The sequence below is a fragment of the Acanthaster planci genome, linkage group LG17 (genome assembly GCF_054643075.1).
Source record: "Acanthaster planci isolate LZ-2023a linkage group LG17, COTS_SCS, whole genome shotgun sequence".
Taxonomy (NCBI): domain Eukaryota; kingdom Metazoa; phylum Echinodermata; class Asteroidea; order Valvatida; family Acanthasteridae; genus Acanthaster; species Acanthaster planci.
Window position 1 is genome coordinate 9,372,000 of NC_141793.1, and position 25,967 is coordinate 9,397,966.

General features: G+C 44.0%; 3 protein-coding genes across 7 annotated transcripts in view; 1 reads left to right on the top strand and 2 right to left on the bottom strand.

The window, feature by feature from the left end:
- Nucleotides 1-3,870, top strand: part of LOC110985545 (polypeptide N-acetylgalactosaminyltransferase 1-like) — a 66,382-nt gene extending 62,512 nt beyond the window's left edge. For all 3 annotated transcript variants that reach the window (XM_022246632.2, XM_022246633.2, XM_087148289.1), the window contains exon 12: nucleotides 214-3,870. In XM_022246632.2, coding sequence (XP_022102324.1) covers nucleotides 214-351 — 138 coding nt within the window. In that variant the 3' untranslated portion in view covers nucleotides 352-3,870. The remainder of the gene's footprint in view (nucleotides 1-213) is intronic.
- LOC110985543 (polypeptide N-acetylgalactosaminyltransferase 1-like) lies at nucleotides 3,250-19,977 on the bottom strand. 2 transcript variants are annotated; one of them, XM_022246629.2, is made up of 10 exons: nucleotides 19,214-19,975; nucleotides 17,569-17,794; nucleotides 16,428-16,600; nucleotides 15,069-15,276; nucleotides 9,353-9,526; nucleotides 8,349-8,466; nucleotides 7,719-8,042; nucleotides 6,250-6,366; nucleotides 5,675-5,818; nucleotides 3,250-5,473 (listed from the first exon to the last, which is right to left on the bottom strand). In XM_022246629.2, the coding sequence occupies exons 1-10, from the start codon at nucleotides 19,743-19,745 to the stop codon at nucleotides 5,318-5,320; spliced, it is 2,172 nt and encodes a 723-aa protein (XP_022102321.2). In that variant the 5' UTR covers nucleotides 19,746-19,975; the 3' UTR covers nucleotides 3,250-5,317. The 2 variants fall into 2 exon arrangements, 1 of the variants encoding a protein (XP_022102321.2); XR_015428217.1 differs by having other exon boundaries at nucleotides 5,335-5,473; nucleotides 6,255-6,366; nucleotides 19,214-19,977.
- Nucleotides 19,978-21,455: 1,478 nt separating this feature from the next.
- Nucleotides 21,456-25,866, bottom strand: LOC110985547 (INO80 complex subunit C-like). 2 transcript variants are annotated; one of them, XM_022246638.2, is made up of 5 exons: nucleotides 25,627-25,866; nucleotides 24,989-25,174; nucleotides 24,047-24,155; nucleotides 22,999-23,066; nucleotides 21,456-22,573 (listed from the first exon to the last, which is right to left on the bottom strand). In XM_022246638.2, the coding sequence occupies exons 1-5, from the start codon at nucleotides 25,726-25,728 to the stop codon at nucleotides 22,442-22,444; spliced, it is 597 nt and encodes a 198-aa protein (XP_022102330.2). In that variant the 5' UTR covers nucleotides 25,729-25,866; the 3' UTR covers nucleotides 21,456-22,441. The 2 variants fall into 2 exon arrangements, with proteins under 2 accessions (XP_022102330.2, XP_022102329.2); XM_022246637.2 differs by having other exon boundaries at nucleotides 25,615-25,866.
- Between the last annotated feature and the right edge of the window lie 101 nt (nucleotides 25,867-25,967).

Below are 25,967 nucleotides of genomic sequence, written 5' to 3' on the forward strand. Positions count from 1 at the left end.
GTACATTTAGCATAGATTGCACTGGCAGGAAAAACTTTACTTTGCCTTTTTTTTGTCGGGTTTGTAAAGGAAGTGGCTTGACGCTGGTACCCAACTGCTGCAAAAATGAAAGCCTCGTTTATACAAAATCTTAACAGCAGGGTGCTTTTCCCCACCCCTTGAAAGAAAGTTGCTGTAATTCTGGGTGTTTTTTTGTCCTCTGTTTTTGTGTAGCTGAAAACTATCACCCATGTTCCAAGTGGCCTTTGTCTTGACAAGTCCAGCAAAGCGAAGGACACTCCTACCCTGGTAAAATGCAACGGCTCATCGTCGCAGCAATGGCAACTGGTGGAAGTGCCCATGACATCATAGTGGTGACTCGGAGGGCTGTCTTTCTCCCCCCCCCTTAGTTAGGTGAAAGCAGAGGGCTTTTTTTTTTGTTTTAATTGTCAACGGGTATGCACCTTTTTATGCAGCCTGACCATTTGAATGAGTAAAGTCTTTCTGAGATTAACTGAAGGTTGATCGTTTAAGGAAGGGTCCAACTTCGGGTTCGCTTTCATCACAGTGGTTGGATGCCTAGGTTGAACTTTCAGAAGCAACCATGCTGTTTGCTCGATTAGAGACTTAAACCCTGGCACTGCAGACCTTGTCTGGTTACTGAGAGATTTGGGGGAGGTTGTGGGATCAGTCCAAGGGGGCGTGGTGTCCCTTTGAAGTACAGGTACACGTATAAGGAGTAAGAAGTTAGGTCCCTGCACTGTGGAGCACAGAGGAGGATTCAGAGAGCACTCCTTACTAGCAGAAATGCCGAGAGAATTGGAAGCATTGTTGGTATGGCAAACTGCCCAACCACACACTGCGAAACCCACTAACCAGACGTAGCAGGTTTTGTAAAAAAGAACTTGACCATGGTGCTTCGCAGCAAAGAAGACGGAATTCTCTCCAATTTTTTTTTTTTTTTTAGAAATCAGGAAATATGTATTGACTCCATTGCATATAAAGGTATCATTAGGGTTATATTGGCATGCAGCCGGTAAAAGTTAACATGAAGATGGTTTGAAAAAGTACTATTCTGATGAAATGTCTTTCTGTCTGTTCCTGTGGTACTCTCTGCCAGTACTTTTGCCAGGAAAGCCAACCTCTTTGTCAACTTCCCATCAGACTCGTCCCATAGGACAGTATGCAATGCTAGATAAAGCTTGGCTTGTCCCCACATCTTGGTGGGTGTTTGTCATCCCTCGGGGGTGCAGGATGACGTAGAGCGACAACCCCTGAGTTTAGTGGCCCAGGTCGAAGCACAGCACTCGCCTCGAAACCGGGAGCTTTCCACGTCAGTTCTTTCACTAGTTTATACCTCATAATCTCTCTCCTTTCATGAGACAGTCGGCCTTATCTGTCAACGTGGCAGGCCAATATGGTGCAGAATAGCGAATGCAAAAAATCCCACTCCTGAAACATTGTAGAACGTTTACTGGCCCAGCAGTAGCATTTGGCTCGGGTTACTCCACAGAAATCTACATTCGTTTATATGCGCTTACAATACTTGTGTGCTGTTTTTGCGGAAGACAGGTCATATAGTTGTCACAAATCAATATGTTGTCAAGTCAGTGAAAACGGGATCATTTACACAGAAATGCAACCTATGCTCAAACTACAATTCAGGCAGGACATTCAGTCGAACACTGCAGCTCTTTCTTTATTTTTTTGGGGTGGGGAGTTGAGAATTGAGGCTTATACTTTGTGCCGAAAGAGCTCTAGACATCATAACTTTTGAGCTGGAAGAAAAGAACAGGTGATATGTACAGTACTGATTTACCCTTGACATGTTACTTAAAGGCCTTTGAAAAACAGAACTAGAAGTAGTGACCCCAGATTTGTGTACAGAATCCCCCCACCATGTTTTATGAAAATTTACCTGCATTTGCAGGACACAAGTTGTGCCAGGAAGATTCCATTACTTTGTGATTTACCAGCGAACGGCAGTTTATAAAAATTGAGAAATTGCCATTGCATTTTATAGGAGTAATGCAGGAAACCTTTTGCATTGTTTCTTTCTTGAACAGAGACCAGTAAGCCCAAGTTATCCTTGCAACAAGAGTCTATGTACATTAACATTAATTCTAATTGTACCTTGAAGATAAGAGAAAGTGCAATGCAATGAATCGGATGTAAAGCCCTTTCTGTATTAAATCTCTTTATGACGGTTGTTTTTTTCTTTTTTTGTCTTATTCTGTACCGAAGTGGTTGCATGCACATGCGCTTACATTTTCAATTTGTGTAAATGAGATTCACAATCGATCTTTGTAAATAAAAAACCGCAAATTTCATGTCTTTCAAGTGTAAATATACACCACGATTTTGGATTATTTCTATGCTGGGTTTGTGGACTTTGGGTTCTTTTTCTTCCCTCTTAGCTGTGGAGAATTGTCTCTGTGCCTTTCGGTGGTAAAATGCCCAGAGGGCCTAAAAATCGACAACGCAGTCTCGGTGTTATTCGAATAATTGTGTCAACTCTTTCTTTTTTTAAATAAACGGTTTGTATATGTACGGTATAGTAATGTACGTACATGTATGCGTACAATGTTTGGGTGCGGTACAGTACATGTACGTGTACATTAGATACAGCCGTTGTCTGTGAGTTCAGGTGTAAATGTATCCCCAAAACAAAATCAGACCAAAAATGTACTGTTAGGATTATTGTAGAAAAAAGAGGACTTTCTTTGGCACGCTGAGGTAATATTGCACGTGCATGTAGATGTATTTTGATTTGGGGTATTTGCTTTAGTGGTGAAATTGGAAATTTTAATATTGGCTTTCCCCGGGAAACCCAATATTAAAGTGTGTGATTTGCCTTTTTTTGTGTGTGTGTCATTTTTGTTTATGGTAGTATTTCATTCGTTTTCAACTCGATTTAGTTCGGTTTTAATTTTGCAAGCGATTTTCCCTCATTTATCTAATATAAGGACTATCTGGTGCAAAGGACAGTTTTTCCAATTAATTTGAATGTAGATTGCACTTTGTGTTTGGTAGGATCAGGAGTTTAGAATGTAAGGATAAGGGAAGAGGGAACTGATGTGAGAGCTTTCTGAGGCCCGTTCTGCAATTATGCGATGCACTTTTCACGTTTGAATTTAAACAAGATAAATTATGAATAAATTTTGCCAACTGTTGCTCAGATGCTGTGGACATATCTTACCACGATCAGCGCCCGAAGGCTAAATAAGCCCATTTGTCTACGGTTCCTGTACAGTCACGCTTCACTTCGGCTTTTCTTTTGCCTCTGGTCACAAGCGCATTTTGCCGTGAGCTCAATGCCAAATGAGTAGTTCTCAAAGTGTCGACAAAATCTCATGTAAATGTTTTAACACTGTCAGGGTATGCCTCCCTTGATGCCACCGATATAGCAAATGTGCATTTGAGGCACACGTCGTTGTAAACTATGATGGTGAACTTTTTGCGAAGTTTGGCCGCCCATACAAAATGGCTTTCTGTGTTTGCAAACAAATAAAATGTCTGTAGGGCTGTCTATTCTATCTTCAAAGCCAAATTGTCTTTCACGTTTTTTGCCGTAATTTAAAGATTTATTTTGTGATTGTAAGATTTGCTTTTTCGTTTACTTCTCTTTCAGTTTTTCTGTTTAATCTTCATAAAGTGATTATAGTGTATAAGTCTACTTAATTGTGTAAAATATATTGCGTTCTACGTAAAACTACCACAAACCAACAAAAATTGCAGTTATGTTGAATATGGATGCACAGTACTATGTACATGTACGATGGACTTGGCCAATCAAAAACCGTAGTTTAAACACCGAATGGTTGTCCACCGTACGATTGGTTCCAGTGGCAGTATTGGAAACACAAATAAAGCTACTCTTTTTATCAGAAACTTCGATTTTTGTGGATTTCTATCTAACGTGAAGTTGGCCCTCTAGCTAGGAGGTTTTCCCCCGCGTCACTGCGTGGGACTGCTGTTTTAATGTCATCTCTGGATATCCGAGGAATCTGTGAAGGAAAGGCCGAATTTCGGCCCCGCGGCTGTCTAAACTCAATGTTCCGCTCTTGGCATGTAATCAGAATGTCAATATTTAGTAAATTGCCTATGCGCTTGGTTTGTTGACCAGATCGTACAGAATACGTCAAATGGGCATTGTCCTGACGTGTTTTTCCTTGCATGGGACTTATATTTTGCTGGAATAGATCGATTATTTGGTGGCAAGCCAATACGAGTTTATTTTGAGCAAATTTTCTTCTTTTTTTCTTGAACGCTGAATAGAACTTGCAGGTTGATGATGGTTTTAAAAAGTCGTGTTTGTGACTCAACTTTGCAAAGTGAAGTCGCTAGAACCTCTGAATTATAGGCCTCTCAAAGAATCTTGCTTAATGGAAGTTGAAAGTGGTCACAATATCGTTGTAGGCCTACTTTTTATTTCCACGCTTTTATTTTATTCATTTATTCATTTTTTGTGTTAGGGAATAACAACTCTACAGGAATTGATAACAGTGCGAGCAATTCCCAATACTGCGTGGAATTGCCCTTTTTGTCAGGATGCCGAACAGACAGAAGCGTATCAGGGCCACTTGCCAAAAAAAATGGAGTTACTATCTCGCCGCGGCGAGTTAAATCGTTGAATGTCTATGTCGCTGCGGCGAGTTGAATCGTTGAATGTGTGTCGCCGCGGCGAGTTGCAAGATCTTGCCGCGGCGAGTTAAATCGTTGAATTTGTATGTCGCTGCGGCGAATTATAAGATCTTGCCGCGGTGAGTTAAATCGTTGAATGTCTATGTCGCCGCGGCGAGTTAAATCGTTGAATTTGTGTCGCCGCGGCGAATTACAAGATCTTGCCGCGGCGAGTTAAAGTTCCGGGGCGAACCTCCCTGTTGTGTAAAGCACGCTTACTGGTGACCTACGTATGCCTAAATGGACAGGGGGGTGCCCATGGCGTCAATCGAGGGGATGTTCTAGGCCTATATGTACCTGTACGTGTGCACTGGCCCTGATATATACAAATACCGTTTTCATGATAAGGAACAGTACCCTCTAACGTACTGTGGGTTCAGCCCTCTTCCTCTGCTTCCGGCTTTCTGAAGGTCGAACTTTGTGACCCCCCCCTCCCCGCCAGCGTGAATGAAGTCACTGATGCTGTCGAAATCCGGACAGGGCGGTCCAGGCCCCCACACATGAAGGCATCACAGTGCAACATCGGAAACACTACTCGATCTCTGTTATCGGCCGACAGTGTGTCCGCGTGTTGGAAGGGGTCAGGGTTGTAAACTTAATCCCTCTCCCGGCGGGGCAATTTGAGTCACGGCTAGCGTCGATTGTTCCACATCCGTCAACTGAATCCACGTATGGTTATGTTGTGCATTGTCCATTGCTGCGAGAGGGCGCCATCACACTCATTCATAGTTGCCAAGAAAATATCGTCGTCAGCCTCCGAGGGCTTTACATCCAGACAGTTTTTTGTGCTCACGTTGACGATGGTCATCCCCTGAAAGAGTTCAACATCAAAAGCAATTACCATTTACTTTCCTGGCATAATTATGCAAATCAAGAAGAACTTAGTTTCAATTAATTGCCCGATGGCCGTAGATAAAAAAAAAGAAAAGTTAGGGTAATGGTGTTGACCCTAGATTAGCTGTCACGGAAATGTAAACAATTTAAATAACTGAATTAATGCAGTCGTTTTAACCTTGCTGTTGTATACCCATCGTTGATTTGCATTTCTCGCTTCGTCACCAATGCAGAACCGCAGCTGAGCCGCTTTAGTGCCCTCTACGGCAGTCAGGCATTGACGGTCATGTTGTAGTTGGTTTCTTGAATTGTAAGCGAACACCTGCTTTCAGAACCATATTGAGGACAAACGGTTTTTTCTAATTTTTTTGTTGTTGTCGACAAGAGGTAAAATGAAACAAATGGTTCAGTGCATATTTCCATATTCAAGAAAAGGCCAGGCTGAAATGTATGACTGGGGAGCAATGTAATCTTTGAAGGTGACCCAAATTTTCTTACTCAAAAGCAAGTTCGACTTTATAAAATACCAACTCAATGGCCGTATTGCAAAAGCGGCAACCCAAGAGAGAAAAAAAGAGCAGTCGTTTGTGTGGGGAATTATAGAGACCAAATTTCGCAGGCAGCAAAATGTTGCGACAACGGTTGGAAGCTATCATGTTCATTCGCGACTTAAAACCCTCAACCTTAATAAACCGTGCACTAGATTAAGTGCTTCGACTGAGCAAACTGGGATGCGATCAATTCCTTATTTACCTGACCTGGCCCGCTGCCCTGACACAATTCCAAGGCTGCGTCTATGTCCACATCTCTCCTTCCATCCTTCCTTGAAGCAATGCCGTCTAGACACATGTTGACACCGAGGTTTTTAATCTAAAAGCGTGAGTGATAGAAAAGGGAAAAATTCTTATGATAGTCTTGGGGGTCGGTAAACGTAGCGGGAGGAACAGCTGGGATGCCAAAACAGCTTAAAGTATTCGAAACGGGAATCGACATGTGGACTTTGTATTCAGCACGTATTACACGTGCATTTTACAGTCGTCTGTGAACCAGCGTAGAACCATTGCCTCCGCCGCCAGGAATATAACTACGGCCTTCTCTTGGTCCAGCTCAGCGGGCTCACGGCAACTATATGGCTCAAAAAGTGCAAGACGGTTCTTGTAAACGTTTAACACTAGTACGTAGCCTTATTTTCAAGCATTGTAGCTCAGGGCCGGGGGGGGGTTGTCTGTAGCTTGTTCAGTTTCTAGATGAAACGACTGACCTGTATATGCGTGAACTTCAAACCGTCACAGTCAGCCGTGAGATATGAATCACCGGCGCATGACGTGCTTCGGCCCCCGGTCAGAAGCTTTCCCAGCCGAGCCCATGCGAATTCAAAGTGACATTTCCTTCCCCGGGAAATTCGTGGCAGAGACCTTTTAAGCACGAGGGCTTTACTTTCCAGACCGGGCATCCAAGTTTTTAAGACAGAAAATAATGTCAGAGCGCGGGAATCGGAGGGAGAGACAAGCAACGGGTCACTGTAGACAAACCTCTGTTATTTAAATTAAAAGTGGAAGATGTAATTTGGTTTGAAGTGGCACCACGATGACAGTGGGAAATGTCATGGTACTGTCCAAGCTCCAAGCTGCCCATAGATACGCGATCATATATCAGGCACGCAATTCCCAAACACAATACTATTATCAAGGAAATGGTTTACCAAAGTTTGATTACTTTCCAACAGTCGTTCCAAATGGTTCTTTTATTTGCTAATGGGACTTGTAGGGAAGATTGCTACAATTTCTGTTTAGAATGTGACTTTTATCAATTTTTGTTGTGTCCCTAAGCAGGGCATTTTTACCAAGATCACTTCTCCCAATCCTTTTAGCGTTCTTGACTAAGTGCTAGGCATTCTTCTGGGAGGTTTTTCCCCGCGTTTTGCCGTTCACTTACGCTTGCTCTATTTTTTGAAAGCCTGGGCTACTTTGCTTGCCTCGGTGACTTCAGCATTCGACGTCCGCCCGAGCTGACGCAGTGTTCTTCATGTTTTATGGATTATACGTTGGTACAATGAACTCGTCGTCAAAACTCTTCATTTTGATCGGTATGCTTCGTTCATTGTCATGAGAAACCATATTTTCTTCCGTTGTCGGTGGCTTGACTATAATCTACACGGTTGTGTGAATGGTTTCATAGTCGCACTTCAGTTTCTACATGTGCTCGTTTTTCATTCAACCTACCGCGCCAAGCACGCTGAACTTCAACGGCAGAGTATGTTCTGGGTAGACCGCGTCAAGGTACCATTGGAACCCCTTGCAGCCTAGGCGGTCCCGGAGGGCGATCTCCCCGCTCACGTCCCCGTAGTCCACGCCTCGGTAGGCTGGCGTCATGGCGTACAGAACCTCTCGCGTGTAGGCATCGGCCCACACCTCCAGGAATCGTCGGTTGTTTCGTAGGACGGTGGTCTCGGCACCCTCGGGGAAGTCGTAGGGGGTGGTGGATCGGAAGACGTGACCCACGTGAGAGCAAGGCACGATCTCCAACGAACCCCCACATTGCCAAACCTGAAATAACATTGAAACACAACACCTGTGGTGACCTTGAAATCTGAACTGTATAAAGACCGGTTCATACTTCAGGCGGATGTCGGAGCACAGTGAATTTGACGTCACGACAGATTTGCAGCAAATTTTCACTCGAGTTGAAAATGTGTTCAACTTTGCGTATTCGCAGTGTGGATATAAATTTTGATCTAACGTCACAAACTGGCGTTTGTCGGGAGTGTTTGTTTTCGTGTCACGTATAAACCGGCCTGAACTCGGTGAAAAAAACACCCCAGTTTTTGCAAGACTAAACCACAGAATTCAAACCTTGAAGGAGAGTTGCAGATTCTCACCGCCCCAGATCCTCATGCCAGTGTCGTAGCCGCCGAGACGGCGAAAGAAATCACGGTGGATGGCGAAAAGCCCGCCCGCCATGGTAGGCGTCCTGCAAATACATCAGGGAAAATAACTCCAACGACATACCAGAATAGGACTACTTCACTGAAGGTTTCCAATAAATTATGCATGCACTAGCAACAATTTCCATAAGAACCAGCTATGAGCCCCGAGCTGGATCAAGAGAGGGCGCGATTTTCCTTACAACGGAGGCTCCTTTGGTTGGAACCTCACTTCGCTGGTCGACGAACGACTGTGGGATGCATGCGTTTTTTGCGCGTCGCTACCAACAAAACGAGGACTAATTTATTTATTAAATTGATATTATTATTAGTTAAATTAATTTCATCCCCGACGCAAATCCATCTTTGAAATAAAACGAACACTGCCGGCAAGCATGGTTCTTTTCAACCGATGAGGGACTGCTGCCACTCAAGGTGGATGGGGCAAAGGAGCTAGGGCCTACGAGAATCATCGAAGGATCCGAAAGCGTGGTCGTGGGGGGGGGGTAAAATACATATTTTTTTTTTGAGAAGATGAGCACAGTAGAATAGCTAAAGGAAGTGCAGAAAGACTGGCTTAATTCGCGGCCAAGAGAACTAGAGAGCAAAAGCGGAACGCTGATGTTATTGAAATAAACTCAGGACTGGGAACGAATCATAAGAGCAAAATTGGAACGGTACAAATAGGAAATAAAAGGAATACATTCTAACAAAAATATTCTAAAGTCGATAACTATTTTTTTTCGGTGTCGTTAACCTTGAATCTTGCAATCGTCCTTGGACGCTTTTCCCAATTGCAACTGTCAAACAAAACGCCTCCAGGTAAACACTTGTGTAACTTATCCCGTTCTCGCCATGTACCAATCCTTCAGGAAATCCACCTTGACCTGCTACGAGCAAAGCTTTTGTCACCTTGCCGGGGCTTCTTAATACCTGAGCGGCAGGTGGATATCGTAATTGACCCGCCGCTGTTCCCGCAAGGGCACCCCGGTCCACGTGAACTCCGGCAGCCAGGAAAAACCGCCGATCAACGGTAGGCCGGGGGCGGCGCTATACTCGAAGGTGGTGTCACTGATGGAGTCGATGACGGGACTGGTGACGCGTGTCCTGCCGAAGAAAAGACAAGTGACAGGGGAGTTTGTAGAGGCAGCGATGGACGAGACTGTGCAGAGTTAACTAATTGTTATGATAATGTGAAGACATGAACTTGAGGGTCTACCCTGTATACTGATGTTATGATGCTATAATAATATGGGCGATTCACAATAGTGCGCCTCCAAGAGTTTGCAACTCGTTGGCCAATCACGAGAACAACCGACAAGTCCAAACTGGGCCCATTTTACACAGTCTTTTTTTTTTTCAAAAAGAAAAACTTTAAAAAAAATAGTATTCGCCAAAACAGAGCCTGGTAAAACGTAATACGCCGGCAGCTGATAAGAAGCGCCATTGGAATAAAAATAAAAAGAGAGAGATTACGAATTTCCCTAAATGATGGACTATGTAGCGAATCGAGAACTGTGCTTCCCTTGAAACACCATTGCCACTGTGGAGTGTGCGCTCACTAGTATAAGTGTATCTCCGCAGTCAAGACAACTGCCCCCCCGTCTCTGTTCCCTGAGCCACTGACTTCCACTGTTTATACTGATGGATCAACATGTCTCGCTCTAGACGCATTTGTTTTTCAAGTGCAGGGCACCCTACCCTTCTCTCGGTGCACAGAAAGACAGAGTTACCCCAAGCTTCCTGTAATACATTACACTGGCCTTTCCTATTATGCTTAATGGGGGACTGTAAGTGTAACGTCTTGTCGATGTTTACATGTGACCGCCGCACCAACAAACTTTGTATTGGGACACTGACGGATCTGTGGACCAACGGACACCACTCAGAGGCAACTTCTCCGGCGGGGGGGGGATAATGCGATAAAGGCGATTTGAGGGTTTACATCACTTCCCTTTCTTTAAAAAAAAAGGGAACAGGCCTCCAAATTTATCTTTAACTCTCGCAAAGGTCACAGATAAGTTACACAGAGACATGTGAATTCTTGGTCACCAAAAAACAATTTGCCCACCCCCGGAAATTGGGTCCTCGATCTGGTGGTGAGTATGATGAGTGGAACATATTGAACGACATTAAACTGAACTGAATCTCAACTCTACGGTGGTTTGTGTGTGAGTCTTGTTCCTTTCCATGTCAATTGTATTTTTTAAAAGAAACTCGCAGTGAATTTGTTTTCATACATACATGTATTATAATGTGTTTTAACAACACAAACAAAATCTAAATGCTATTTTCTTTAAAAGGAACGAGGTATTTTCCATTCCAAGAAAATCCTTCCAATACATTTTAGAGGGCGCTATTTTTCTTACGTCACACAAGGAACTTGTTATGAAATATCATCCCTCATAAATACCCCAACAACGTTTTGAAGAAATGTTGACCATTTCTCTTGTCCAAACAAGCTACTTAATACAATAAAGGAGTAAAACTTGGAACTTGCTCCAAGAAAATGTACAAAAATGTGTGGAGCATTTTGTACACACATTTTGAATATGGAAATTTTCCTGACCACAAAAACCAAGACGTTGAAGTTTTTCCGTTTTATTGCCTAAAAGGAGATTGAAAGTCGTAGTAACACTGCAAGAACGCTTTTCTACGGGTATTCATGCTTTGCCTTCAGCTAGGATTTCGACAACCGACAATAGCTTTCCTTCTCTCGTCATGTCGATGGGTTCGTCCCTTTCATTATTACTTTGAGAACCTAGAACCACTCACTGCCGAGCAGCAGTGGAGTAGATGCGTACTGCAACTCAATAAATCCTGCACTCGACAAGGCAAAGACAACGACATCGCATCTATGTCTTTCCTTTTTTAAACTAGCCATAAATTATTGCCCATAAGCAGGGAGCTGAGGGATTGAGCCGAGAAGGGGTCGAGGGTTGATGTTCCGGGCTTGGGGTAATGGCCCTGTCGAGCCGAGCATCACATTTGAGTTTTCAATTGTGCGCCCAATTTGTGCTTGTTAGGTTGACGGAAATTGGAAGATATTTCATAACAAATACTAAATCCCGCCGAGGCGAGGCGATCGGTCGTGCCTTCTGAACTCCTGATAAGGTCTGTGACGTGGCCTCCATGACCGTCACAGCAGAACCCCGCCAGGAGCGAAAACATTCTAACCGGACCGGAACCAATTATCTGAACAGTGAAGGGATATTTCATGGAAAAAAATAACGAATGATGACAGTAAAGAAATTGAGGATTTAGATGGCCATTCCTGGCCACCCAACAGAAAACTAAAACTTGCCCAAACTTGCAAATGTCATTTTGACAATATGAGTTTGTTAAACTAGGACGGAATTTCTTCACATAAGTTAAACTATCTTACAGTCTCACGGACTACCGCGCAGTGGCGTAACTGGGGGGGGGGACGTCCCCCCGCGAATGCCCATGCTCCCGGGTGCTTCCCTCTCCATTTCAAATGGGAGGGGGTATTTGAAATCCACGAACAACTTCTGCAGCAGGTCATTGTCTTTTGGTGCCCCCTTGAAAAAAATGTGTGCATCCCCAGGTACTCCCGGACGTAAAAGCCCTACTCACGTCAACGCTACCGTGTCAATATGACGAGGGAAATTAATCCTCTAACTTTCAAGTGATACAAACTTCGGTATAGTGGATTAAAGGCTCTATGCCATGTAGGTTTCAAAATGAAATGCTTGAAAATATACCTCAACGCTGTCCTTCTTAAAACTATACAGGCCCTATTTTTTCCCATTTTGGAGCATGTTTGGTGTGTAAGTTAATGCATACTGGCATATTTACCACCGAAATGAAATGTTATCCAATATAATAAGTTTGTTTTGTTTTTTCAGTGAGCCAATTGGGGTTCCCGATTGGAGCAGAAATTCCTTTCTTCCTTCCTAGGAATGACATCACAGGAATAGCGCCCTCATTCTTTCAGGAAAAAAAACACGGAAATCTTGAATGTCAAAACTGCATTTTTCAGACTGAATTATGGAAAGAGATATCATCTAGTTTGAGAGAGGAGGAAATTTGCACGTTTTTTTAAATTGAACAATACCATCGCATTCCTTGAAAACAAGATTCAAATGATAAAGTGAATGCGTGTAGGCTATGACAGCAGTTTATCGCCGGGATTTAAAGTAATTCTTAAATACATGTATATATTCAATGATGACTGCGTGGGAAAAGTTCCCAAACCTCAGGAAATAGGAGAAGACAGGTGGTTTTTCTCTCTGGGCCCGCATCATTTGTCACGAGACTTCATTGACGGCACGTGAGATTATGCCAGCCCCGGCGAACCTTGAACATGTAAGCTGATAATGTGGTGGAGTTGTACAACGAATCCCACCGGAGTCCTGAACCTTGGGCATGTAGCCCAAGTATGTAATTTCATATGCCAGATCGAGACTGCAGTTCACTTCTTTTCATTGTATTCAAATAATATTATTTTGAAATCTGCTGGCTCCCACGCCCCCATTTCATCGAGTTGCCTGCTGAAGTTCGATATGGCTTAAGTGAATTAATAAGTGCTTGTTAGAAGAAGTTCCTATATAATGACCGTGACACAGCATGGCTAAAATAAGGTCCGTAAATGTAATATGCTCGGGCTGGTAAATACGTGCCCCCACATCCCTCATTTGGCACTCTGCGTTAATGTCAATGTCCGTCTGCTTTGATATGTTACATGTGTAGAGCTTCATATAACTCCAGCCTCCAGTGAATGGTTGGACCCTGTGGTGAGGGTCGTCTGTGAATTGCAACCCTGTGTCACTGTGTCAGCCGTTCAAACACACATTGTGCTTCAGAACTTCTCGCTCGTGTTTATTTCTGGCTCCACTCGCCTCTTCATCTCTTAATTATCACATTTGCTTGGTCCTGGACGCCACGCAAGGAGATATTGCCATATTTTCTCTGACACAAAGGACGCTGAATGATGTTACTCAAACCAGAATGGTTTTTACATTATCGTGCAGTTGATTGCAACAGGATAAATTGATTATTTTTTTCAAAATATGTATTTGTTTTTTCATGCAATCTGATCAAATCAATAGTGATGGTTTCGCTCCAAGCCATATTGGATACTATCCGGCCTACCGTCGGTGGTGTTCGGCAAAACAGCCAAATTTAAAAAAAACAAAGTACATGACTTGAGTCAAGCCTCAACGACGAATCGAGGTACCTGGGGAAAATCGCCACGAGTTGCAAGGGAGGGAAACGCTGGTTAATGTGAGTCACAGTTTCTAGAGACTGGTCTTCAATGTTTCAACGGTTGGGTAAGACCATTAATTCCGAACTGGTTACATATTCGGAAGCCAATATAAATATTTCACGTGGGCTGCAACTACTTTCTCCAATGGCCTGGAAAACAACCCTCCTATTTTTTTGAGACCAAAAACAATTTATTTGTGAGACAGAGTCGCAAGTCCAGGGGCAAAGCCATTTATGGCTAAACATAGTACAAGGATAGACGGAAAGGGATCCTCCACCTCTGGAGTTCCTGCAGTCTGCCTCACGACGCCGTGTCCTCGCCGCGTCACCATTTGCATGCAGTACTGTGAACCGAGGTTGCCGAATGACAATCATTCATTGACCGTACGCCCATTATGATTGCCAAACAAGCAGAGATTGGCATCTTTCTTGTGCACGAGAACTTCCTTAATGATCGCATGAAACCAGATCCGCCCATTTGTATACAAAACAGCACGACTACCGTACCTCCTACCAAGTTTGCATGTGCATTTTACTCGATCAAGTTCCGTGCCCCGGCCAGTTAACACCGTGCTTAAGAAAAAAAAAAGTTGGAAAAGTAAAGTCTCCTGTTTGTTTTTGTTAGGATATTTTCCCAGCTGCCGATCGGTGAAGCAAGCAGGTAGCTATTACGATGGTGCCAGGCTGGTGTTGACGTATATGATGGTCACTCTAAAAGCCGTGTTACTGAAGCGAATACTAAAATATGCACAGTTACAAGCAAATTCCTTCAATCTCTGCATTAAACTTGCGAACTAATTTCCATGAAAAATGAACATGTAAAGGGCACATTTTCTTGGATGCTTGGGGCTACTTGGCTTGAAGGTAGAATTTTGGGGGGTCCAGGCCAACGTTGCATTTTCTGTTTTGGACCAGTGCTGTCCTTAAAGCAAAATTTGGTACCTTTTGTGAGATTGGCCATTGCCTATATACTAGAAAACCGGCCAATCAGCCAGCTTAGCATACAATAAGCCGACCAGCCACCCGCCCATCCGATGAAACATCAGACATCGACCCTGGGCCCAGTTTAATGGCACAGCTTATAACAGTTGGTAGAAAAGTCGTGCTTACCCATATTCTACCAGAAAATTTTGCTAACTGTAAACATTATCTCATGGTTTTGCTTGGTGTGATTCTGCATAGGCTATGATTGCGAGCGCATAGACAGTCTCGTAGTTTTGTCACAACGTTAAGCGACTTTTTTCCTCCAAAGTACGGTAAGCGTGCCTTTTTTTCGTGCTTCCTGCTTACGGTCTTTCTGAAATACTTGGAGCCTCTGTTAAAGTAAAATCGTGCGCTCAGCAGTGCCATGACATTGGGCCATGGACTATGGACCGACCATTCGGTACACCGTAGTTGGTAGTGCGACTGAGCAGTTTACCTGTCTCTTGCAATCCTCTCCAGCAGTGGTTCCAACCAACCCTTGGTGCATTCGCAGTGTGAATCCAGAAATGTCAGCACCTCCCCCTTGGACACAGACACGCCCAGATGACGGGCTGCCACTATTCCTTGCCGCGATTTCAGACGCTCCACCTTGACAGAGACCGGGAGACCGGCTACGTACTTCTCGAGCGGTTTTTGCAGCCAATCTACACGTAGAATTGAGAGACAAAAGTAACATGGCAACATATGAATTATTATCATCGATTCCATGTTTCTTTTATGTTCCGTAAAATACACTAGAAATACGGGAGATCCACAATAGTGCGCCTCCTACAGTTTGCAATCACAAACGTGCATTGGGTCGACAAATTTCGCGCATATGAATGGTCATCGCGTTGCAAACTCTTGGAGGCGCACGCGGCACTATTGCGAAACGCCTGTATTCGGGAGCCAAGGGAGATGTTCAGTATTTCCAAATGTTCGGTACAGCGGTGTTTGTTACTGAGTGGCATTCCACTGTAAAAAACTGTGTTATTTTTCAACAGTCGTTTGAGTTTTACTGAACTGAAAGATCAGCTCGACTGAGCTGTGCTTTATCTGCTTCAAAACTAACGTGTTTGTAGTCAGTCTGGTCCTTGTACCTGTCAACAATTTTGTCAATGACAACAATATTCGTTGGGGAAAAAATGACATGGAAACCAGCCAATGTGGTCATCAGTTCTGCGCAGCAAACACATGATGCTGCACTAACGCAGAAGTCTCCGACTGGGACCAGAATGGCTTTCATTTCTGGGCCCCCTATTTATTGAATTCACGAGAAACCGCTGCTTTTGTAAATATACGTGTCACGCAAGTCATATGAGAAAGAGTTACACAGTACGTTCACCATCCATAATAGTGTCCAGAAGCACTGGATAACAAATGAGTAACTGTATAACTGTGTATATAGGGTATATACATGTATAGCAACCGTAATAGAACCGGACCAGGGTGGGGTGCGGCGGAAAAAGTGACGAAAGAGGTGCAGACAATCGACTCATTAGTGATCAGTTGCTTAGGGGAACTCGGGGCAACTTTTCTAAAGCAAACCTTTGCGTACTTTGGACAAACTTTTGCAAAATTGCTTTCATCTCCTCACAATTCTGTGAGCGGGGGCGACGATGGAGGAAACAAAGGGGAGCAGTCCTGCAGTGACTCCGATCCACTGTAGGGTCAATTTCCCAAGTTCACCTGCTTTAATCCATCCTCGATCTTGACACCTCCCTGCACGCACACCATAAGCACGTGAGGTAAACTTCTTCTTAGATTCCCACGTGTAGGTCTCAGGTACTCAAATTCTGTGCATCTTCCCACTCACCGAACTTGGGTTCGCTGGCATCATCCACCAGAACGATTTCCTTCACCAGCTCCCGGGAGGACCGGTTGATGACGCTGGTGACGGTGCGAAGCAACGTGCTCCAGGCCTCGTTGTGAAACACGATGATAACACTGGTCGTGGGTAGATTCTTTGGGTACCTTAAAATGCGGCATCTTAAAAAAAACAAACACTGACACTTCAATCCTCAAAACTCAGATGATGAAAAGCTACTTTGAAGATAATCTGCAGTCTGAAGACTCTGACATTTGGTGCGTAACAGATTAATTTAGCACTGGACAAAAATATGTCAACCCTCTAGGCTAGCCCTTCATCCTAAAGATTTTAGTTCGAATTTCCACTACTGAAATCAGAGGGTGACACGACGTAACTCTGTCTTTTTAGATTCTATGGTGGCCCCGAAGGGACATCACACATAGCAATCAATCGCGTTTGACGCGGAGCACGCTGGGTAAGCGTAACTAATTTATACAGCCGTTTCACAATAGTGCGCCACCAAGAGTTTGCAATGCGCTGGCCAACCACAACGTGCAAAATCTGTCGACACTTTTCAAACGCGCACTTGGTTGACAGATTTCGCGCATTGTGATTTGTCATCTCGTTGCAAACTCTTCGCGCACTACTGTGAAACGGCCGTATAAATTAGTTACGCGTACTCGGCGTGCTCCGCGTCAAAAGTGCATATACTTACATGCCTCATGGCGCGCCTATGCGGTAATTAAAAAAAATCCCTCTTTTGTTCCGCTCGGAGCGGACAGCTTCTGGAAAATTAGTCGCCCGGAATAAATATGGAGTCTATGCAAAAACGATTCGACAAGATATGCGACAAAATATTCAACATTTTTGCAGAAATATTTTGCCATAACACAATTACGACATATATTCGCCTATAGAATTTGCGACATCGCAAAAGATTTTCTCAAATTAATTTTGTAGAAATACTTGCTATGTTTCATGCCCCTTCAGGACCACCATAATCGTCAAAATCGTGCTTGAGGTTGTGTATCATTTGGCGTAGTCAAAAATAATGCTAAGTATTGACACTGGAGTCCGTGAAGACTTCTGCACTGACGTTGTCCACGACACTGCACACTCGCATGTGGGCATGAAAGGAAGCACTCACCTGGGAGGTCTAACGTCTGGTAACGTACGGTTTAGGGCGATTTGATGACTAACCAAAAGGTTAAACTGGTTGATGCTAAAGGTAGCATTTGCCACTTGCTGCTCTTTCGGTGACAGATAAACCGGTTTACCCGATTCTCCAGGCCCATCATCTCGCCATCTATACCCTGTTTGCCGAAATGGTAAAGTCCCGTTGCCATGGACACTGAGGGGAATCTTTTCCGCATCTGCACATGATTCAACGTTTATAGATTGTTACTTCGAGCCACAAACACAGACTCTATTTATTTAGCTAACACTACAGAGAAAAGGGGACATGTGCTCAAAACAAATGAAACTTTATTCGACGTCGATCAATTGTGTCCAGTGCCCGTATCTGGGGCAATTTTTTCCCGAATATTTATATCAAGTGTTGCTCAAAGTCAGTTGGGGGATTCACGATTATATTTTGTTGACCATTTTAAACCAGGGTGTTGTAGCTTGAGTCCCGAATTCCTGTAGCTCCGAGTAAGAGTGTACTGTAGAAGATTAAATCTCGTGTAACTCACTAGTTAAAACTCTTTCCATTGAATCACATCAAGGTTGGGTCGATGCCAAATGGGGGGGGATTGTCCTTTTTGGGTGGAGGGGGATAAAAAAATCTGGAAATTTCTTTTTGTAACCTTTCATGACATTTCTGAGGGTCAAGGCTAAATGTAAGAATTTGAAAAAGAAGGAAAGTGACACTGTGTAATCAGGTTGCCCTGAGTGATTATTATACTTCGAAAGAGAAACCTCCTGGGGGGGGGGTAGGCTCCCGTCGACCCTTCCCCTCCCGGGTCTGCCATTAAATCACACTGCTAACCTTGTCCACACTGGCTTACCATAGTTCAAAGTATTCTTGCGTGTTTTTCACCAAGGCTTTATTTTAATCCTCCGTGAAAGCCCGAATACCCAGCAATGGCATCGGACCACGAGCTGTGGGCCCCCGGTGCATGCATGAGGATGAGGGGGGCACGCACTCAAGGACAGAGTTCTCGAGGTTGTTACGACAAAAATATGCCTTGTCTTGCACTGACAGTTGGCCGGTGCAATATGTGGAACAAGCCCACGAACGGTCCTGTGCTACAACCCCTGACCCGGCAGGCTCATGGAATGAACACCACACAAATATGTCTGGAAAAATAAACACAAACTTCCGAGAGGTACTACTTTTTTAAGTTGTGTCGCAGCTGTCATTATAGAGATTTAAAGAAACAATCCTGAACAAAATGTTACTCAATATTAACAGAGGATCCCACTAACTTGGGGGCTACCTTCATTTTACAGCCTATATTCTTGACCTGATGCTAATTCCACTATGTAGAATGACGCAAAACTAAACCTCCTTAGCCTACATTTTAATTGAAGTTTATTGTAAGGCACAGAGCTGTTGATATAGGCCCTATGCCATTAACCGCTTGAAAATGCGATAACACTTTGGGGTCAAGTACCATTTTGATCGGCGTCTTCTAATTAAAAAAACAGACCGTCAGTTCTCATCGAGTGCGCTCACAGAACTCGATGTTAGGCATACGGTGCGCAAATTTGGTATATACCACGACAGCCCGAAACAAGTACTAGGGCCTACTGTCGTGGAAAAACTTTATTTTTTGCATTTTCCTTACCTGTTAAATGTCCACGTTTTTCGCCAAGCAAATCCAATTCCAAAGTACCATTTTTTTCAGGCGATCCAAACGTTCTGGTTGAATAAGATTTTCTGACATTCTCGTTCTCCAAGTTTTCCGGCTTTCGCCTTAATTTCCTGCTTACTGTGAGCCTCACCACATCTGGCTCGTTGCCATGCATATCTTTCCCTTTGGCCAAGTCCAATTCCCGCCACTTTGTATCGGCGTCGTCTGCTCGGTGGAAATCACGCCCAACGAGGGGTCCGATCTTGCCCGCGATACTCTCCGGAATACTCCCGAGTGACTTTGCATTGTGTCTGCGAGCACCACCGCCTCTGCCTGCGTGTATACCAACGCGCCGGGCCTCGTTCAAAGGAGAGAACCCATCCCTGATTTTGAAACCAACGAGACGCAGATTTGCTTCACCTCCAGTTTGAGAACCGAGGCGCAGGTAAAGGAGGAGGGGTACCCAGCAGATGGGGATGAACAGAAGAAGGTTGATGCAGGAACAGTGGAGCCATTTCCTCCTCATCTTCTTCACGAGCTGTGGTTTAACCTGGATGTGCGCCTCGCTGTTCCCTTAATGTTTTCAGTAGCACTGCCCCTCGACCGTGTAGTTTGCATCTGACATCAGCTCAAGATTGGACCATTGTGCGGAGAGCTGCGCGTTGTTGGGTTGCGCTCCCCGCAGTCACGTGCACGGGCCAAGGCATGAGCGCTGCATGCTCTGCTCCAGTTTTTGCAGCCGGGCGGCACCGTCCCAGCCTTGCATTGGCCTACCCCATATGGAATGGAGACACCGCGCGCTGCGCAACTGCACTTATTCCCCGGCGTCTATAGGGACTTCCTCCGTGAGGGACTGTTGTACGCGAAATCACATGATGCCATCAGTGCGACGGGATGTCAAGGGAGCGTGGAGTCGGTTCCCAGCGTAATCGGTTTGCTGAGGATAGCCGGAAGTCATAAGGACAAGTCCGGCCTCAAACAGATTGCATAATTTCCCCTCAACGGAAAAAAATCCATCGTCACGGAAAGAGGAGTGGTTTGAGAAATGAAGGCTGAATCACCCAAGCAGGTCAGATTTTACAGAAAGTGACGAGTTTGTATCTAGTAATCCGGCAACCGCCATCGAACGCGGCGGAGGGGAATAACCTCAAGGTAGCCTCAACCATGCCTCAACACGCAAGTACATATTTATCCGCAATGGTTAAGTACGTCGACTCCATGTTTTGTACCGAGAAAGCTTTAATAAAAGAAGCTCCAGAAAGCTTACGATTTGTAAAAAAAGACGGTAACTGATTAGAAGTGAAAACGAGTGTCTGAACTTGATGACGAGGTTTTGTTTCCAGTCTTCGTCAGGGAAAAAATGGATACTGGAGGTCACTGGTTGTGACGTTTATGGGGACTTGAATTTCTTCGACGGAAACAGATGATTAAAAGTATATTCAAACTTTTCATCGGAATAAAAGGAAGGAAATTCAACAGACACTAAGCTTGGAAAACGCACCCCAGGTCTGTTGCCACATTCCCCATTGCTCCTTGAAGCTTGAACAAACAGTTGAACTCTGAACTACGATGGTCTATGTGCACAATATGCCTGACGGTACGTCTAGTATTCTTTCGAACTCTGGCCTCTTCCCCAAGGAAAAAAAATCGAGTTCACTATAATGAGCATCTGATCAGCGGGGAGCAGCCAAGGAAATGAAGCAAGCTGTTGGGCCGTCGATAAAGTCCACCGCCAAATCCCACCGCCAGAACAGACCCTGCACGAGATGGCCCAGGCCACCCGAACTAAACGCTTCTGACGGGGGCTGCCTGCGCTAGTCAGGATTCAGTAATCAGATTTGAGCTGCAGGGTGATCACATCGGCCCCTGCGCGTGCATGTCGAGTGTCATTACATGTATATGTCTGTTCCTTGCTCTGTGGTTTGAACACGAGGTTAGACTTGTTCGAACCAACTGAGAAAGACTACTGGTGGCTGGGTCTTGAATATGAAAGTTGACTCGATTTCTTCTCTCATTTGCAGAGAGGTTCAAACTTAAGCTGCATGGCCCAGTTGACTCCCCCAATGACTTCGACTTTTACCAAGCTTTCACATAGCAGGTGGATATCACTAATACCACTGCCGAGAGAAATGAATTTGCTGACGAGTCACAGCTTGTATAACATTAGCTCCGGGCGAATGGAATATGCATGACTTCTGATTAAACTCCAATTACTTCTGCAATACATGCACTCATAGTCTTTGCAAGTGTAAAATTTATTACTCTTTTACTTTAAATTGTCGGAAAGGTATGTACACGTCCTACACAGCGGTATGCTGTTTAGGTCAGGATTTAGCCAGACTGGAGAAGCCTAGCAGGGGCCTGTCTTCCGATGACTGATGTAGTTTTGTACATAGTTTTGTATAGACACATATTTGAGGGTCCTCTTTTCTTGGGTAACTTGTGCCTTGGAGTGTTTTAAACACTGAACTGCATATACGAATTACTAAAAACCACCTGTTCAAGCATACATACTTAAAAATTATTTCTGAAACAAGATATTCCCCAGTCTTATGCTAACACTGACGAAATTAAGGAAACGAGAATTGTAGCAGTGTTTGTCGAAAATCGTCTTCATATTTTCACAAGGTATCCTAGGCAACCAATATTGACAGCCTATATCAGATCCGGCCTCTACCCTTTTCAGGGCTATCTTTTGATACTCCCGGGTGGAGGAGTAAAGTGACTTGCCCGAGGTCACAGCATGTTACCCGCTGCTGGATTCGAACCATCGACCCTCATGATCTACAGTCACAAACCCGAACCACTAAGCCACATGCCCCACTCGCCACTGTGTGATTCTTGACGGGCATAATGTCTATCTAAGGCCCATCAGGATCTCATGGTTTCGTTGATTCACTCAACAAGCAGTTACCCCATCGAGGGATGCTTTCCTGAGACACGTTCTTGAAGTTTCATAAACATGTACAACATGAAAAGTGCACGCTGGAGTTTCAATTATCCCCGAAAAACCATCTGCCAAAAGATGGCTTTACGGTCGACTGCTGCATGAGCACTTCCAACATACAGGTAGGATAGACCTGCGGAGGATCCTTTCTTCTCACAGTCAGGGGCTATATGCCGGCTACAGTAGAGCTATGGTTGGCCACTCTAGTCTGACAGCCCCAAATATCCATCCAATAACAGGAGAAGTGCTCAAATTGGTTCAAAGTAAGTAACAGGTCACTGCAATTCTGGGTTAGCCTTCCTCAGAGTCAACAGCCCAGTGACGATATCTGCCGGCAGCATTCGCGCTCTCGAAAATTCTTCAGCGTCTGCATAGCGCAACTTTGTCTGAGGATCTGTGTACTTTGCCTGTAAATTTTTAAAAACAACAAAAGAGGAAAGGAAACCGATAAAGAGTGATTGGTTGTCAATAATACGTTTGATGGATTTAGAATAATTACACATGCATATCATGTTTGACTCCATTCTGTGTTTTTGTCCATGAGCAACAGAATACATAACAATGGCTTTTCTTGCCAAGCCAGCCGGGCACTTTAACTGGGATGTTGGGAAAAGTGACCATTTCTTGGTCGAGTACAAACTTACTGTGCTTTGTGGGAAAATGAGCATTTCTAAAGCACGGTGAGTAGAAGGAATGCTGAAATCAGACACTTAATAATTTCTACATTCAGTGAGGGCTGGATATTACTACTATCCAACACAAGGGCAAAAGTCAGAAATCATAATAATTTTTTGTTGTGAAGTGTGGAGGAGGCTGAGCAGAGGAAGCTTACTGGGAATCCAGAAAGATCTGAGTACTTCTTGGCCGGTTTGATGGAAGGTGGAGCATCAATACTGCTATCTGTACAAACACAGAAGTAGCATTTCATTAATTTTGCTGTTGAAAACGGAGCTATTTGCCCTGCTCTTCCAGAGCTATCAAGTCTTTCAGAGGCATCAATTTGCATTATTTGTCAAAGTCTCATGCCTGCAAATAGCTACACGATCCAACAGGTCAACTTTTCTCGAGGATAAAAGCCTGAGGTTGACAGCCAATACGGTATACAAATATTGACTGCTTCGAGTGGTACAGTAAAATTAGCCTCACACAGTGATCCATGGAGCATTCTTTTTTTCTGGATCTTGAATTCTTCATGGATCACAGAGGGGGACTAGTTTTACTATACCAAGAGATCAAGCAGTCGATAATGAAACACCACAGAGCAAATTGTCTTGTGTTCCGTTTTGCAAATCACGTGCGACGTTAGAATGTTCGTACCAACAACATACCCGACGTGACAGACCAGCCTTTAAAAGGGCACCTATTTGCATCTTCGTTCTCTTAACCTATTAAATTTATCGTTAGTACGTAGCCTGGCTCAACGGGTTCGAGAGTGAGAAATAAAGGCTTACGCTATGAGCCGAAAGACACGGGTGCTATTCATAGTTTCGTTGGTACAGATATAATTCTTCGGTTGCTAGGGGTGTGATTCTTGTTAAGAGAGAGGCTGCATATGCATGGTCTTTTGGGAGTGACAGTGCAAAAATAGTAAAACTAGCAAGCATCACATGACACACTTTTGGCCAATCAAGATACAAAATCTGTGGTGGGGCATTATACATTGTAAAATCCAACTATTTTATGGGGTTACCTCCCAATCTCTAAACACAGCACAGGCTGCTGTTGCTTGCCCAGTGCATGAGAGTGAACCAGACAATCCCACCTTTTCTACTGTGCTGAAGCTGGCACGGTAACGATTAATTTAGAGTTTTAACATGAAAACATTGATGGCTCTCTTCTGGCAAAGTTGAGAAATTCATCACTTAGATTGAGATGCTTACATGTAGCATCATCTGGTTTCCATGGCAATGCTCTCTCGGCCGAAGTTATTTGTTTGAGTGTCTTCCACACTCGCGACTTCTTGCTGGCTGCCACTCCTCTGCTAGAGTGCTGGGATATAAAAAAAATAATCTGCAAACTTTTCTATCATGTTCTGATATCTTAAGCTTGAGAAATGAAAGAAAGTGACCAGTCTGTTATCAGAGTGTAATTTGTGTGACTTCAAGTATAACCTGACTCATTTTCTAATACTTTTTACAATTTACACCCATTCCATTAACAAGATGTCAACTTTACTAAGTCAAGGAGTCAAGGGCATGCTTGGAAAAAAAGCAGAGGGGGGGGGCAGAATCCACTGACCCGATACACACTTCTTCCGATATCACTGCAGTACGTTTTGTAGGCGCTGAGCCTTAAGGAGTATTTAGAGTACCTTTTTGATGTCATTTTAGCACAAATTTGTGAAAAACGAACATACCATTCTTGCACAGCACCAGTGCTAATTTTTCCAAGAGAGGTCAGCCAAAATGTATACATGTACTTGCAGCAAAACTGTCTATTGGCAGGTGCGTAGCCTTTAACTTTAAATGACCATTACAACAATACCATGTCTGATCAAGTTTAAACTTGATATTGTAATAAGGAGAGTCTTTACATGCATGCCAACTTTAAAAAAACTGAGTGTGGCATGGCCGAGTTCTCAGGGGGATGGAATGCGACCCTTGTCGGCTGCAAGATAGGCCAAACTAACCTGGCTCTTCCAGGGTTAAAGGTGTATACATGTACATGTAAATGTTGTGACTACTGGTGCAGGAGAGGCTGCAGATCTAAATGTACACAGCTGACATGGGGGCTCACAACTTTTTTAGTACAGTAGTTTTTGGACTTAAACAGCCACCAGTAGTCTAGCAGGAGACTGAATTTGTGCATATAATGTAGCTTACCGTGAAATTGGGATCTTTGAATGGCAGCGCTGGACGCTGGGACACTAAAGCAGCGTCTGCAGTCTGTGGTGTTGTTGCTGTTGCTTGCTGTGGTAGAACCTCTAGAGCTGAAGCAGCTGCAGGTGTTTCTACAGGTGCTGCTGCAGGCTCCGCTGTCTCTGTTTCAGTCTTTGTTTCTGTCAAAGGCTAGACAATCAGACTTTGAAACTGACTTTTTTTGGTTACATTAACAAGCTGAAACAGCAAAGTAGAACCCCTATTTGTCAGTTTGTTTACCTTCTTAATTTTCTTTTTTTTCTCACTTGAATCCCATGTTTACTTTCTTTAGGCCTAGGCCCTGGGCCTTTATATTTTTCTTTTCTCTTCTGGCATGTCTGGTGGATTCATACCACGGGAGGATTTTCCTTTTAAAGGGAAATGAAGTCCCGGATACATTCGCTGTAGATTGGTCTAGTTCTTGTTTCCAACGCACCTGACTGGCGTGAGATAGCCACAGCGTTCTTTCAGCCATGTCAATATGGTTGATTGGCGGGCATATCAAATTTTCAACACAGCACATTTAGGCCTAGTTCTTCATGAATATAACGACCAATCAAAGAAAACCAAAACTCATCAGGCTGTTGCACCTGGTAACGTACACTCTTCTTCCTTTTGGGAGCAACTGGTGCAGAAGCTGGACTAGTTGCTCTTCTTATCCTTGCACTTCTTGGACGAGTTGGTTTCGGACTAGGCGCAGACATCTTGGATGTACCTTTGCAGCGCCCTCACACGTTGACGCGAATTTAGTGTGTCAAACAAATGTGCAAAAAAATCAACGATTTAATGCTTGTTGGGAGCCAATTTTATCAAAATATACATATAGAAAAAGATATGTACCATTTTCTTCAGTATTCGGAAGTGATTTAGCACAAAGCAGTTCATAGGTTCTCTCTTGCATGCATTTTTTACATACACCGAAAGAGCCTAATATGGCAGCGCC

Coding starts and splice junctions, on each gene's coding strand:
- LOC110985543 (XM_022246629.2), bottom strand. CDS start 19,745: ATGAGGAGGAAATGGCTCCACTGTTCCTGCATCAACCTTCTTCTGTTC. Junction 8,043..8,348: donor ATCTGCAACTCTCCTTCAAG/GTTTGAATTCTG, acceptor ATGTTATTTCAG/GTTTGGCAATGTGGGGGTTC. Junction 5,819..6,249: donor AGGGCAGCGGGCCAGGTCAG/GTAAATAAGGAA, acceptor TTCTGAAAGCAG/GTGTTCGCTTACAATTCAAG.
- LOC110985547 (XM_022246637.2), bottom strand. CDS start 25,728: ATGTCTGCGCCTAGTCCGAAACCAACTCGTCCAAGAAGTGCAAGGATA. Junction 25,175..25,614: donor AGAAGAGTGTACGTTACCAG/GTGCAACAGCCT, acceptor CTGATTGTCTAG/CCTTTGACAGAAACAAAGAC. Junction 24,156..24,988: donor TCAAAGATCCCAATTTCACG/GTAAGCTACATT, acceptor TTTATATCCCAG/CACTCTAGCAGAGGAGTGGC.